Here is a 14,877-nt window from a genome sequence, read left to right on the forward strand (position 1 = left end):
GAATGAGATATGGTTTTTCTCTAGCATTTGAGAAATTTGGGTGTTGTCACCTCTATATGGTTTTATGATGATTTAAATGGGTTTATTGGTTTGCAAATGTGATGGTTGATTTGGAAACTTTTGAAAATTGTTTTGAAAACACAGTTAGCATGACATTCCCTTTCGAAACTCTCTAATAGTAACAGTTACTTGGGTTTTGATGTTTGATTATGATTATGTCCCCCATTAATAATGGTTGGTGGGATGAGATTATATGAGTACTCATTAGCTAGCTAGCCCTTCCCTCATTAATAATGGTTAGTGAGGTTGATTTGCCCTTCCCTCACATTAATCATGAAATTTTGTGTCATGGCCTAAACTATGTATTGATGTTGGCAACACTTATGCTTTGTGAATTGTGATTTGTGAAGCATGATTTCTCATTTCAAAGGTGATTTTAATAAATGGCTCTTATGGACTTAGAACTATTGTGATTTTTTTTCATGCTTATGGAAAATATGGTTTATTATGTTTTGACAAGTTGTGCTTTATTTTAAGTTTTAAAGTTATTAGTTGTGCACCATTAAGTGATATACTCAGCGATAGCTTATTTATGCTGTCGCAGGTAAGGCAAAGGAGAAGGCTACCGAGTGAGAGACTTGGAAGTAGCATTTTGTATTGACTGTGGGTATATGTAGTAGGTATGCCCCCTGTAATTTCCTTTTGATATATTTTGTAGGTATATGTATGGATGTACAGACATTGAGCAATTTATATTAAAAATGATTACATTGCTATAACATTTTGAGTTTGTAAATATTTGTATTCCTTTCGAGACTAATGTAAATGTAAAAATTTTATGTTGTGAAATGGATTGAAGAAAATCTTTGACTTGACTTATATTATGCTTTCAACAAGTTACATACTTGGGTTTTGCTAAAGTTTTAACTATCACCATGCAGTTTTTCACAAAAATAATGATAAGATAAAAAGCATTGATTTGTTCAAAGTCCCTTGTAGCATATTTAATGAATTATCGGTATGTATAGTTCGGTAATTCATTAGGTATACTACGGGAACATGTCATGACTTACAAGGGATAAGGTGTGACATGCACATTTCTTACCAGTAAAGATGGATTATAGTCTAGACAGGTTGGCTAAGCTGTATATTGATGAAGTAATGAGACTACATGGAGTGCCAGTATCTATTGTATCTGATAGAGATCTGAGATTTACTTCTAGATTATGGGATAGTCTTCAAAAAGCCCTAGGAACTATATTGAATTTCAGAACAGCATTCCACCCTCAAACAGATGGCCAATCTGAGCGAATCATCTTAATCTTGGAGGATATGCTTTGGGCTTATGTTATTGAATTTGAAGGAAGTTGGGATATACACTTACCTTTGATTGAATTTGCTGATAATAATAGCTGCCAATCAAGCATTAGAATGACTCCTTATGAAGCACTGTATGGTAGAAAATATAGAATTCCCTTATGTTAGGATGAAATGGGCAAAAGAAAGTTTATTGGCCTAGAGATTGTACAGCAGATTGAGGAGAAAATTAAAATCATTCAGGATAGACTAAAAGCTGTATCTGAACGGCATAAGTCTTATGTGGATTTGAAGAGATGAGACATTAAGTATAATGTGGGTAATAAGGTGTTTTTGAAGGTTTCCCCATGAAAAAAATCATGAGATTTAGGAGAAAGGGAAAACTGAGTCCTCGCTTCATAGGACCATATGAGATTTTGGAAAGAGTAGGCCCATTGGAATATAGACTTGCCTTGCCTCCGGAGTTGGATAAGATCCATAATGTGTTCCATGTGTCCATGCTTCAAAGGTATAGGTCAGATCCTTCACACATATTGCCATTGGAGTCTATTGAAGTTAGTCCATATCTTACTTATGCTGAGGAGCCTGTGGCTATTCTAGCAAAGGAGACAAAGCAGTTCAGAAAAAAGCAAATTCCTTTGATAAAGGTGTTATGGAGGAACCAGTCCAAAGAAGAAGCCACAAGAGAACACGAAGAGGATATGAGGAGGCAACATCCACAGCTATTTAGAGTTCGATAATAGGTAAATTTCGAGATGAAATTTCTTTTAAGGAGGGGAGAATTGTGACGCCCTCACTTTAGGTAGGTCGAAACATTCTACTATTCTGGTCAACTGAAGATTATCTGGACAGCTAGAATGTTTGGAACCATCCTTAAAATGAAGTGTAAAGTCATAATTTAAATTATATTAAGATTAATTAAGTCAAAAGTAGTCAAAAGAAACAAATTGAAATCAGTTAAATGTGCTCTAGTTATAGCGATGGCTGACTAGCTTGGGAAGTAACTGAAGCCAGTGTTTTGGGATTTTCCTTCTACTGTAATTAGTGTGGGACCCTGTGAGACATTTAATTTAGATTTAAATAAGGAATTAATGAGTTAAAGAAATGGACAGGAGGACACAAGTTACATAAGAATGCAAAAAGGGACTTACCAGGTATTATAGAAAAGACGGACAGAAACTCGGTAAAATCAAATTTTGGTCAATTAAATTTAAAGGTCCAACATTGACCAAAAATGAAATTAATTAAGTTAATAAAGTAATATTAGCTTAATTAATTATGATTAAGATAATCAAATTTATTAGTCAACATAATGATTAGCAATGTCCAAATAATTACAAGTTTGCCATTCTTTATAATTACAAGATTGCCATTATGGGATTAAATAATATAAATATCAAAAGGAAGAGACAAAAATTAACAACTACATCTTCATCTTCTTCCTTCCTCTTGTGCCGTCCCAACATCCTCACCAATCTTCCATTAATGCTTCACTTCAAGCTTTAATAACCTTACACTCTTCCATAATTTCCATAGAAAATCAATAGAAACCCTTGAATTAAGCCCTAAATTGAAGAAAGGAAGCAAGGAAGACAAGGGATTTGGAAGATTTGGGAAGATAGAAAGTTAGCCAAATTGAGGTAAGAGGTGATTTAAGTTTAATTAGTTATGAATTTATGTATTTTAAGTTTAAGTGTAGAAATTACTATAGAAATTGATTGAAGTTGGAACATAGGAGTAAGGGTTTTTATGCAATTAGGGTTTTTATGGTATGAAGCTTTTTTAATGCTAATATGGTTATATTATGACTATTTGATGTGCATTTAGTAAGAAACCATAATGATTTGGCAAAGAAATTAAGTGGATTGATGTGCCTTAAGTGGTGAATCTGGATAGCTCGAGTCCAGTGAGGTTAAATGCTCATAACTTGAGCTACATAACTCTAAATGATGTGAAACTAATGGGAAATGAAAACTAAGACAAAATGGTAAAATCTTCATGAAGGACACTTGCCCTGAAAATGACTGGAAGATACTTAAATTAAAGCTAGAATCTGGCAATGCAAAACTAGAACCTAGAAAACTGACCAGATAAATAACACGTACTAAATTGAGCATAACTCACTCTACAAAACTCCAAATTTAGTGATTCTTAAACCTATGTAATCCTAAGACACAAGGGAACAATTCATATGAAGACTATGATGCTAAATTATGGTTGTAACCTATTCAAATTTACTTGACAAAGTGAGTCCAAAATTCTCCTTGGATTCTGGAATTGACCTGAAACTTGAGAAATTTGTTATCTGAACAATTTTGGCAAAATGACCATAACTTAAGCTACACAAATGCAAATTGAGTAATTCCAAACCCACAATAAACAAAAGAGATACAACTACAACTTTCATGTTTTGACTCAGACCAAATTCTTAGGGAAAAGTAGCTGAAATTTTAGAGTAAATCAGAATTTCAAAACTGAAATTTACTACAACTCAACAATTCTGCCCTATAACCTTCAGGTAGTAAATAGAGCATAACTTCCTTTGTACATCTCCAATTGAGGTGCTATGAAATGATTTGGAAATTTATGACAAAGGCCTAAAACTTTGCTTTGGAGACCTGGTACAAATTCTAGATATAAAATGCTTGGATATTGAGTGCAAGTTCAGGTAAAAATCTAGAAAATCTGAAATTGCAGGATAAGGTATCCAAGAATAATGCTTGCTATTTTGGCTATAACTAATGACCTAAACCTCCAAATTAAGTAATTCAAAATGATAATTAAAACTAAGACACATAGGAACAACTTTCGTGAAGACCAATTTAACAAATTATAATTACAACTATACTGAAATTGAGTTCTAAGGACATGTTCAAAGTCTACTGTATATCTAAAATAGTTAGAATGTGTAGCATCTTAGGAATTTCACTAGGAATTTAATTAGTTAGCTATTAGTGGAAGTTAGAATAACTATTGAAACTTTTGAAATTGTGTATTTTAGTGGAGAAGAGGACTTGAAAGTAAAGGAAGAATTAAGCCAAAGAAAGGAGACTGGAATAAGGTTTGTGCACAATTCAATTTTTCTCGCATTTTAAATTTACAAATAATAAGGAAAGATTTTCTATTAGCCAAATGTGAATTTCTTTTATAGTTGAGAATTGTTTATATTGTTTAGAGAATATTTTTAATGTTGAAAAGAATTTGTAATTGTGTTGAAAAGGCAGACGTTTGGCCATTGATTTTATTGTAGCAAGGTAGTGGCTGGATGTATGTGATCTAGAAGTGTTTGTGAAATTTATGTGTTGCCAACCTTATGTGATGATTTGAAATGTTTGTTGTTTGAATGAAAATTGTTGTAGAATTGTTTTAAAACCACAGTTAACATGACAGACTTTAATTGCTCCCCTTATTAGTAAAGGCTAGTGGGATAGAGATTGACAATGTTACCTTCCCTCTTTGGTTTACCAGTTGAGATTAAGATCAGATGAGTGTACTCATATTTGCTAGCTAGTTTTGCTTTCCTCATTAGTAACGGCTAGTGGGGTTGAAATAGCTTTGTCGTGGTGTACAACACAGCATTGATCGGAAATTTTGTGTCATTACTTAAACTGTGAGATGTTGGCAACACTAATGGTTTTGAATGTTATAATCATTGTGTTGTTGAAAATAAATGATTTGCAAATGTTTGGGAATATAATGTTGTTTTTCTGTTTCATGAAAATTGAACATATTAAATTCTTTGTTATGATTTGACAATTTCTGTTTTGTAATGGTTTTATAAATTGATAATTGTGCACCACTGAGTACTTATACTTAGCGATAGTTTTATGCTGTTGCAGGTAGAGGAAAAGAAAAGACAGTTGAGTGGGCGTTGTAGAAGCTGTATTCTTTTTGACAAGCAGGGTCTACTTTTGGGTTACCCTTTTTAATTTTGTTTCTGATGTAAATATGAACTATATGTATGTAAGAATCATCTGAGCAGTTATACAAAAATGATGTAATATTATTTTATCGAAATCAAATGAATGTGAATTGTAAGAATGTGTTTCTTTTGATTGTGAATGAAGAAAAACATTGATGAAATGATAATTTGATGGATTGGTGATATCCCTTTATTGCTATAGGTTTTATTTAACAGGTTTTAAAATTTTGAATAGTTGAATTTTAGCCGTCATCACGCTGAATTTTCTACAAATTTATTTAAGTTTTAAAAATACTTATTTCTTTTTATAATTAATTTTATGATATTTTCTTAAATCATTGAATCACTATTAAACCTTTTATCGACAATTTAATTTTAAAATGAATTTGAAATCATTAAATCCCTCGTAATATGTTTGATGAATTATCGATAGAGGGTGTTTCAGTAATTTATTAGATATATTACGGAAGCATGTTATATCTTATAAAAGGGTAAGCTGTGACAAGAAGACATAGAGCCTGTTGATTTGAATCAATTAAATGAAGCATATCAACATGATAAATCTGTTAGTCCTGAATATGTGTAAATGACCACAGTTGATGTAGATGACAAAATTAGTTGGAAGATGATGGATATATAGCCACAAATAGTTGATATATCTTTAACACAGAAGAAAAGAACACATGGATCATGAAGTTTATTTAATTTTTATTATTTGAATGCTAATGTCTAATGTTTCTTTTAGAAATAAATTTTATAGTATAGACATATTTTATTTTGGATATATATGTGTAATTAAGTTATTCAACGTAGATTTACATTTCATTTTGTCTTTTTTCCCATATTTATTTATGTCATGATATATTTTGTTGGTTTGCAAAAGAAAAAAAATTGTCACTTATATATTTGATGTGCTAATATTATAGGTATATGATGTTAGGAAGGGGGTCATAAAAAAAGAAAAGACCTATAGTGAAGAGTTCATTTATACCACCAGGTGCATTAGGAAGGGCAAGGAGTCATAGACATCGATCAATATCATTTTTCCCTGTGACATCCACACAAAGTCAAATTGCATCGATTGCACATAGTCTGTTAGAGCTACATGATGACATTTCTCTATTTCAAAATGTTGATCCTAGGAAAAACAATAATGGAATACAAGAACAAATACTTGAACAAGTGTATGAAGGTTCAATTCCTATGTTTCTATTTCATTGAAGGTTATGAATTTAGTTTACACTAATAATTACTTTTATTCTTAATGTTGATAAATTTTAATACTATGCAACATAATACAACAAAGCAACATCAAAATAATAACACTTCTATTAAGATTTTGAGATAATGGAAGAAGAGAGTCCACTACAGGAAGAAGCAAATGAAGGTTCAAATAATTATTATCATATGCATTATTAATAATTTATGTTCATTACATTTATTTATTATTGATACATTATTTCTATATTATTAATGAAGTTCTAATGATTTTTTTTGTATTATTCATTCATTCTAATTCTTTTTGTAGGAGAAATTTAAGAATGTTGATATTAAGCTATATCAGAAAAAGACTTTAGAACATATGAATCATTTATAGAATAATTAAAAAGGAGATTTGAAGTGACACAATATAAAGCCTTGTAGTTCTTTTCCAGAGATGTTGAAAAATATTCCTAAAGAGATGCATCAAGAAGATTGGGACTAGTTAATCAAGAACCATTTTTGTGCCATAAAGTTTAAAGTATGACATTTTATTTCACTAATATTAGAAATTATGTAAATTAAATATAAGTATGCTTATCTTTAGTTTTATTATTCTTTAAAATGTTTTTAAATACCTTGTTAATATAGGAAACAAGTGTTTGAAACACTAGGAATAGGAAAAATTTAAATATACTTCATCATACTGGTAGCAAACCCTACAGACAGATTATCTATGCTTGGTAATATTAGTGAAAATTTTCATAATTTTATATCTTAGAGATTATATATATTATGCTATTGTATAGCAATATTGTATTTTATAAAGGGCAGAAGGATGGCAATCCACCAGACCTAGGAATTATATTCTTTAAAACTCATAAGAAGGGTGTAAATTTGGTTGACTCTAACGTTCAAGAGAAATATGTATGTTATATTAGTTCTATTGCAAATATGTTTCTTTTCATAAATTGTTATATTTGTGTCATTAATTGATCATAATTATTGTAGAATCAAATTCGTGATGTCATCCAATCCAAACCTTCTTTGTCTCATTTGGAGGTAGTAGAGCAATATTTTAAAACACGACATTGAAATCATGTGAATGGTTATGGGGGTGGAATGAAGGTAAAAGATGTCACACCTTATCCTTCCATAGGGCATAACATGATCCTGCAGTACACCTAATGAATTATCGTACTTCATCTACCGGTAACCCATTAAATATACTACAAGGGATTTTAAAACAATTTCCATTCATTTTAATGTGGTGGGTAATTTTTTTCAGATATTAAAATCCTTTATTTGAAGTCAAATCATAAATCAAATTTTTAAATATTTAAAATTTTCGTAATTTTTATAAAAATTCCGATAGAGTACCGGCTGTATTTTAAGAAAACAATTCTTCAAAACCTGAAAAGAAAAGCACTCCCAATATTTTTTTTCTCAACCACAACTCTAATCAACTCAATTTCAGCACACAATCCCATACAAGAAATTCAATTCGCAATCAAACACAATTTGATTTAATCCAACACTGAATCATCTCATTTCAGTCTCAAAATTTTCAGTGTAAAAGAAATAATTCATCATTCACAAAATACGAGAATTTAAATAATTACATTCATTGGGGTACTAAATTTAGTATAACAAAATTTTATAGGGAAATAAAATCTCAAAGTAATATTACAGTAATTTGTATTTGAATACATTCCAAAATAATATTACAAATGTGTTTATGCAACTGCTCAAATGAAATTACATACATATAATTACATGATTACATCAAAATCTAAAGTACAAGGGTATACCTAGAATATACCCGAAGCTAGTCCCAATGTGTCTTCAAGGCGTAGCTATAAGTAATCTCACTCAGCTGCTCTATCTTTACTTTCACCTGCGACAGCATACAAAGCTATCGCTGAGCAGTGAACTCAGTGGTGCACAACTATAATTTAAAATTTCATACAATATATATATTGACAAAATTATAGTGAGGAATTTGGAAATCTTTAAATTTATCAAAACTCCAAAATCAAAATAAACATTGCCAATAATACCAATCATTTGGTTAAATGACTTTGTTCAATGATCAATTTATTAAATCATAATTGAACATTTAAAATAATCTAGTCATTTTATGGAAATAAATATTAATTTCACTAAAATCAATTATGCACAATTCTTATTTTAAAATCACCATTTCTCACTTTTCAAAAACCATACTTTATCTCACTAACTATGCAGGACTAATTCGTAAGGGCCATCTTCAAAGTAATTCTTACTCCCTACGGTCGGGGAGATCGAATAGTCGTGCACATTACAACACCACAATAATGTAACTTCCAAAAGGGCCATGTTAAACTTAGATCTAACCTCTAATATGAGGAAGATCTAAGCATGTGCACGTACCATAGTAATCAAAACAAAGCTAACTCTATTGTTGTAACACCCCTATTTGTATAGCCTGGTATATTTCACTATTCCGGTGACCGATATCGGTCCGGACAATTAAGGGGATTAGAACCACACTTAAGACAACTAGATAAGCCCTGAACACAAATAATTAGTAATTATCAATTGGTTAAGTATAAATAAGAAAAACAAAACATAAGAAGTTAAATGAGCCGAGAGTCACAGCGATGGGTGACCTTCTCGGGAAAGATTGCGAAGTCGATTTAAACTCAAATTTCGAACCGTAAAATGTGACACTGTGGTCCTTAGGACCATTGTGAACACAGTGGAAAAGAGAAAATCACGAAAAAGAATTGTTAAGCCAATCAAATAATTAGGTCAGAGATCCAGAAGAAATATTAAATTATTTGCAAACTGGGTCGAATCGACGAGGGGCAATTTGGTCAATTGACCCCGAGAGCTGACTCCTGACCTAACTGTGAAATAAAATCGAAGAAAAAAAATTCGAAATCGAGAATTAAATTAAATAACTAATAGAAAAATAAATAAAAAAAAAGAGGAAAAAGAAAAAGTTGAAAAATGTTGATTACATCATGCATGACATCATGCATGATGCAATAAACTTACTAATTTAAGAAATTGAAAATTGTGGGATAACTATCTATTAAAAGAGCATAAAATAACAAAAAGAAAAAAAAATTTAATTACTTCTCCTTCCATTTTTCGTCACCCCTTTCTCTCTTATTTCTCTCATTTTCTTTCCACCATTAACACCCATCTCAAGCTTTCAAAAGCTTGATTTTATTTTATAAACTCCCTAACTCCTTTAAGTAAATCTTGTTCTTAGACCTTGACAAGCATCTTGTGAACAAAAAGGAAGAGGAAAGTGGAGAATTGAAGAATTAGAGAATTCACAAATTGAGGTAAGTGTAACTTTAAGCTTAGATTTTTATCAAATCCATGAATTTAAGTTTAAATGTGATGAAATTTCATTAGAAATAAAGAAAACTATGCTTGAATAATGGGAGTGAGATTTTGGCAGCCATGGAATTAGGAGATGTTGAAGTGTTTTAGTTCAATTAATTATGTATGTAAGCTTGATTAAGCATATAAAGATGATTAGAACATTTTAATTGTATGAATTATGATGAATTGTATAATTAGGGTTCGTAGCACCTAGGGTTTGGAGAAAAAAATTTTGAGAAATAGTCAAATGGTATGTTTAACATTGTTTGAGATGAAAAATGGTCATTTGTAACTAGTTGAGGTATGTAGAAGTGTTAGAATTAGGATTGAATTCGGATTGGTTGTGGGTAGCCTGTAGGCAGCAGGACCAAGGTCTCTTTCAGGGACCAAAACTGAAAATTTACAAGTCCAATTGGTATGAGATCAATTGGCAATGAAAATAGACACAAAATGGAACATTTTTCATTTAGGAATCATGCCCAAAAAGTGACCAAAACCTAGTGAAAAAATTGACCAAATCCGGACTTAGGCAATCTAACCTGTACAAAAATGACCAAATGAATTTGTTCATTTGGCCATAACTTGGGCTAGGCAGGTCTAAATGACCTAAAATTTTACCAGTGGAAAGTTGAGATATAAACCTAAAACTTTCATGAAGAACACAAACCCAAATTATGCCCTTAACCAAGTCATTTGGCCACCCAAATTTGGTGACCTAAACCGCTGTAACCAGCTTTGGTGCCCGTAAATCAGGTTAAGTCCAATTCGACAGCCATGATTCAAATGGCTATAACTTGAGCTACATAACTCCAAATGGATTGATTCAAAAAGGAGAATAAATTTAAGACATTAAGGGACAATTTCTATGAAGAAAACTTAGCCCAATTCTAACAGCAAAATGACCAATGGAACAGTGCATCCTAAGACACCAAAACTGAAAATTGGCAATTTTGCTTAAAAGACCTAAGTTTTGAGAAAACAACCAAAACCAACAAAATTGGTGACCAAAATGTGGTATGTGGGTGAAGTTGGAGTTCCCATACCTATTAAGCCTTAGAAAGTCAACAAACTGACATGAATAGTAACCTCAACATGAAATTGCAAGAATGTAAGTTTAAACATATTGGAATTAGTTATTGAAATTGTTACAAAGTAAAGATACTGAGACACTATAAATTTTGTGTTTCAGCTGAAAAAGACTCGGAAAGTCTGAGAGACTGAGTCAAGGCCTAGAGGTGACTCACGTCAGGTCTGTGCACAATAATTCTTGTTTAAATATTTTATTCTTGAAAATTTGACTTCTGTGTTAATTATGAATTGTGTTGCCATTTTATGATCGCAACTATGACTTTGGAAATTGACCAGATTTCTCACAAATTATTTAATTAAATTGTTTTGAATTGATTTTGTATTCACACTTAGCATGACAGTACCACATTATTCCTCCTCCATTTATGGGATTGAGATCGATTATTTTCCTCCCTCTCTGGTTTACCAGTTGAGGTTGTAGATCGGAGGAGTACTCATTAGCTAGCTAGCCAGCTCCCGCATTGATTTTGATTAGTGGGGTTGTAGATCACTTTGACGTGGTGTAAAACGTGGCATTGATAAAAAATTTTGTGTCATAACTTAAGTTGTGTATGAATTGGCAACACTATATTTATTAAATTGTTTGACCAAAATTGTGCTATAATGAGTTTTGATAATTTGTGAAATGTAATTATGCAATATTTAAATTGTATTTTGTCAATGAATATTTTATGTATTGTATTTCAAATTTTTATTGTGCATCACTGAGTATTTTTATACTCAGCGATAGCTTATTTTGCTGTCGTAGATAAGAGCAAGGAAAAAGCAGCAGAGTGAGCTGCTAAACCGGAAAAGCTTCCGTTGATTTTTTGTACGGGTATTTATCTATACCCTTGTAGTTAATTGATGTAAATATTGTAATTTTTATGTATCAATGTAAAGTTGAGCAGCTGTATAATAAATTGTAATAATATTATTTTTGTATTTTATATCTGTAAATTAAACTTGTGAATGTAAATTGGCTTTATTGAATGAAATGATGAAATATTTGAGATGATAAACTTGGATTAAATTGTGGAATTATTTTGAAGTGGTTTGATTTGAGAATTTTGAGTTAATTTGGGTTGGGAGTTATGGAAAAATTTATTGGAAGTGTTTTTCTCAGGTATTTGAAGAACTGTTTTCTCAAAATACAGATGGCACTCTGCCAAAATTTTTATAAAATTTGCAAAAAAATTAAAATGGGCAAAAGTTTTAACTAGTTTTGAAACTTCAATTAAATGATTTTAATTCCTACCCAAATGCTCACCACTTCCAAAATGTAAGAAAATGGTTTTAAAATCCCTTGTAGTGTACTTAATGAATTATCGGTAGGTGAAGTTCGGTAGTTCATTAGGTATTCTACGGGATCATGTTATGCCTTACAGAGGGGTAAGGTGTGACAAGTGCCTCCTCAACAAATGAGGGATGGGTAATAACCAAGTCACGCATCTATAGTGAGATATAAAACTAACATCATAAATGTCAATGCCCTTTTTGTGAGCATAAATCACAATGCAAATCAATTTCAATGTCCATTCCAATAATCAATAATTTTCATGTCCATCACAATTCAAAATATACTTGGTCCTTTTCCCATGAAACCATGTTCTAATCATAATTTTCCAAAGCAAAATTCTTTTCAATCCATAACAAAAATAAAATCATACTTGGTCCTTTTCAATAATTGTTAAGTTAAATTCAATACTTGATCAACACAATACATAAAGAAATAAAGTCATTTAATCATATAAAATATGCAAAACGTAATCAATTAAAAACTAGTTATGCACAAACCTCTTTTGTTGACTTAATTTACTCCAATTTTCGTTTTTCCTTCGAAGATTCCTTTCCCACTGAAACACATAAATTTAAAGTGCTTCAGTATCCCTTCAATCCATTTCTAATAATTAATTCTAATAATTTCTTTGCAGACTTATCCTACTAATTACAGTTTATAAATTGGAGTCCTTGACATTTTTGTGTATAGTGGCACTATTATGGCACTATTCAAGTCAAAATATTGACTTTTCCATACTTAATAGGTTTATTAATTCTAATTTCACCCATGTACCACATTTTGGGTGTCAAATTTGTTGGCATTGATTTCCAATTCAATTTCTAATCTCCATAGGTAAAATTGTAAAATTTCAATCTTGGGTCACTATTTTCTATTGTTCGATTGGTCTGGTTACTATAGGAAATTGGCTAAATGTCCTTCATCAAAGTTGTTCCTTATTGTCTTAGCTTTAATTCCCTTTTTAAATCACTCCATTTGGAGTTTTGTAGCTCAAGTTATGCCTATTTTTCTAAGGCTGGCTGGATCGGTTACAATCCAGAATTCTGGGCAAGTTTTTGGTTCTGGCAGTTTTGGTGACCCAATTTTGGGTGGCAAATTAGCAAGGTTATGGGCAGCATTTGGATTAGTGTTCTTCATGAAAGTTGTAGTACTATGTCATAGCTTTCTAATGGTTCAAAAATCAGGTCATTTGAGCCTTCCTAGACCATGTTATGGCCAAATGAACAAACACTAATCATTTGATCATTTCTATACAGTGGCAGTGTGCCTAATCCGAATTTGACCTAGTTTTTCACTAACTTAAAGTCATTTTTAGGGCAGGATTTATGCATGAAAATTGTGGCATTATGTGTCTAATTTCATCTCCAATTGGCCTTACACCAATTGAAGTAGCAGAATTGCAGTTTTGGTCCTCTAAGTGGACTGGTCCTCTAAGTGGACTAGGGTATGGCTGTCCAGAATTGGACCCTTATCAATCTAAATTTGGTTTCACTTCTCACTATTCCAACACACCCTAATTGGTTCCAATTGACCATTTTGAGTCTCAATTAGGTCAATTTGTCTCAATTTCAAAAATCCCTAATTTTTCCTAAGGGTCAAGAATCCTAATTGTCTAAAATCCTCAATTCATGTAATTTCTCTTCATTAATCATGTCTACTACTCCATATAGTCTCAATTTTATGTTCAATTCAAATAAACACCATCAAACCCTACCCTAACCATGGCTGACGAAATCCCTCTATGTCCCATAATCAATCATTTTGTTTCAATTATCAACAACATTTAACCTAGTTAAATTATCTAATCATGCTTATAAAGAGAAGAATAGAGAATTTCTTACTAACCTCTTTGTGTAGCACTTCCTTCTCCAATTTTTCCACTTCTTTCTTGACTTTTTCTTTCTCCAATCTTCTTACCAAGGCTCAATTACAAGGTTTGACTAAGAAATCTTCAAATTTTATGATTGAATTTTGGGATTTAAGAAGCTTCAAATGAGCTTCAATGGTGGAAAATGGAAAATGAGAGAGAGGAGTAAGAGGGAATGGACGGCTCAGGGAGGAAGAAGGCCAATTTTTATTTATTTTTTTTATTATGTGTATTTATCCTAAATTTGACTTATTTAAATTAAATAAGTAATTGATAATTATTTATTGAGTCATGCATGATGTCATCATGATGATGTCAAAATCCTTATTTTAATTTCTTTTTTTTCCTTTTATTTTTCCATAACTTCTTTAATTTAATTATATATTTCACAATTTTAATTTCTCACATTTTATTGGACAGTTAAGTCATGAGTCATCTTTAGGGGTGAATTGACCAATTTGCCCCTCGTCGGTCTGATCCGGTTTACCAATAATTCTGTATTTCCTCCCGAACTCTGACCTAATTATTTGATCTGATTCTCTACCTTTTTTTGTGATTTTTATATTTTCCCTAGCTTCGCAATTTTTCCTAGGACTGCAGTATCACAATGTTTCGTACGAAATTAGGGTTTTGACTGATCTCACAGTCACTTCCCGGTGCGATAACCCATCGCTGTGACTCCCAACTCATTTAAACCATTGTGCTTTATTTTTTGAATTTTCATTCAGGCTTTTCTAGATGACTTAAATATGGTCCTAATCCTCTTAATTGTTCGGACTAACACCTGTCACCAGAATAGTAATTTGCAAAGGACTATGCATG

General features: G+C 31.5%; 1 protein-coding gene across 1 annotated transcript; it reads left to right on the forward strand.

The window, feature by feature from the left end:
• The first annotated feature begins 1,676 nt into the window (after positions 1-1,676).
• On the forward strand, positions 1,677-2,057 carry LOC131170233 (uncharacterized). The gene has a single exon (XM_058129301.1). It carries the CDS (start codon positions 1,677-1,679, stop codon positions 2,055-2,057), a length of 381 nt encoding a protein of 126 aa, XP_057985284.1.
• The last annotated feature ends 12,820 nt before the right edge of the window (positions 2,058-14,877 follow it).

The sequence above is a fragment of the Hevea brasiliensis genome, chromosome 11 (genome assembly GCF_030052815.1).
Source record: "Hevea brasiliensis isolate MT/VB/25A 57/8 chromosome 11, ASM3005281v1, whole genome shotgun sequence".
NCBI classification, from domain to species: Eukaryota; Viridiplantae; Streptophyta; class Magnoliopsida; order Malpighiales; family Euphorbiaceae; genus Hevea; species Hevea brasiliensis.

What these genes read in the sequence shown, in the direction of transcription:
- LOC131170233 (XM_058129301.1), top strand. Translation starts at nt 1,677, where the DNA reads ATGAGATTTAGGAGAAAGGGAAAACTGAGTCCTCGCTTCATAGGACCA.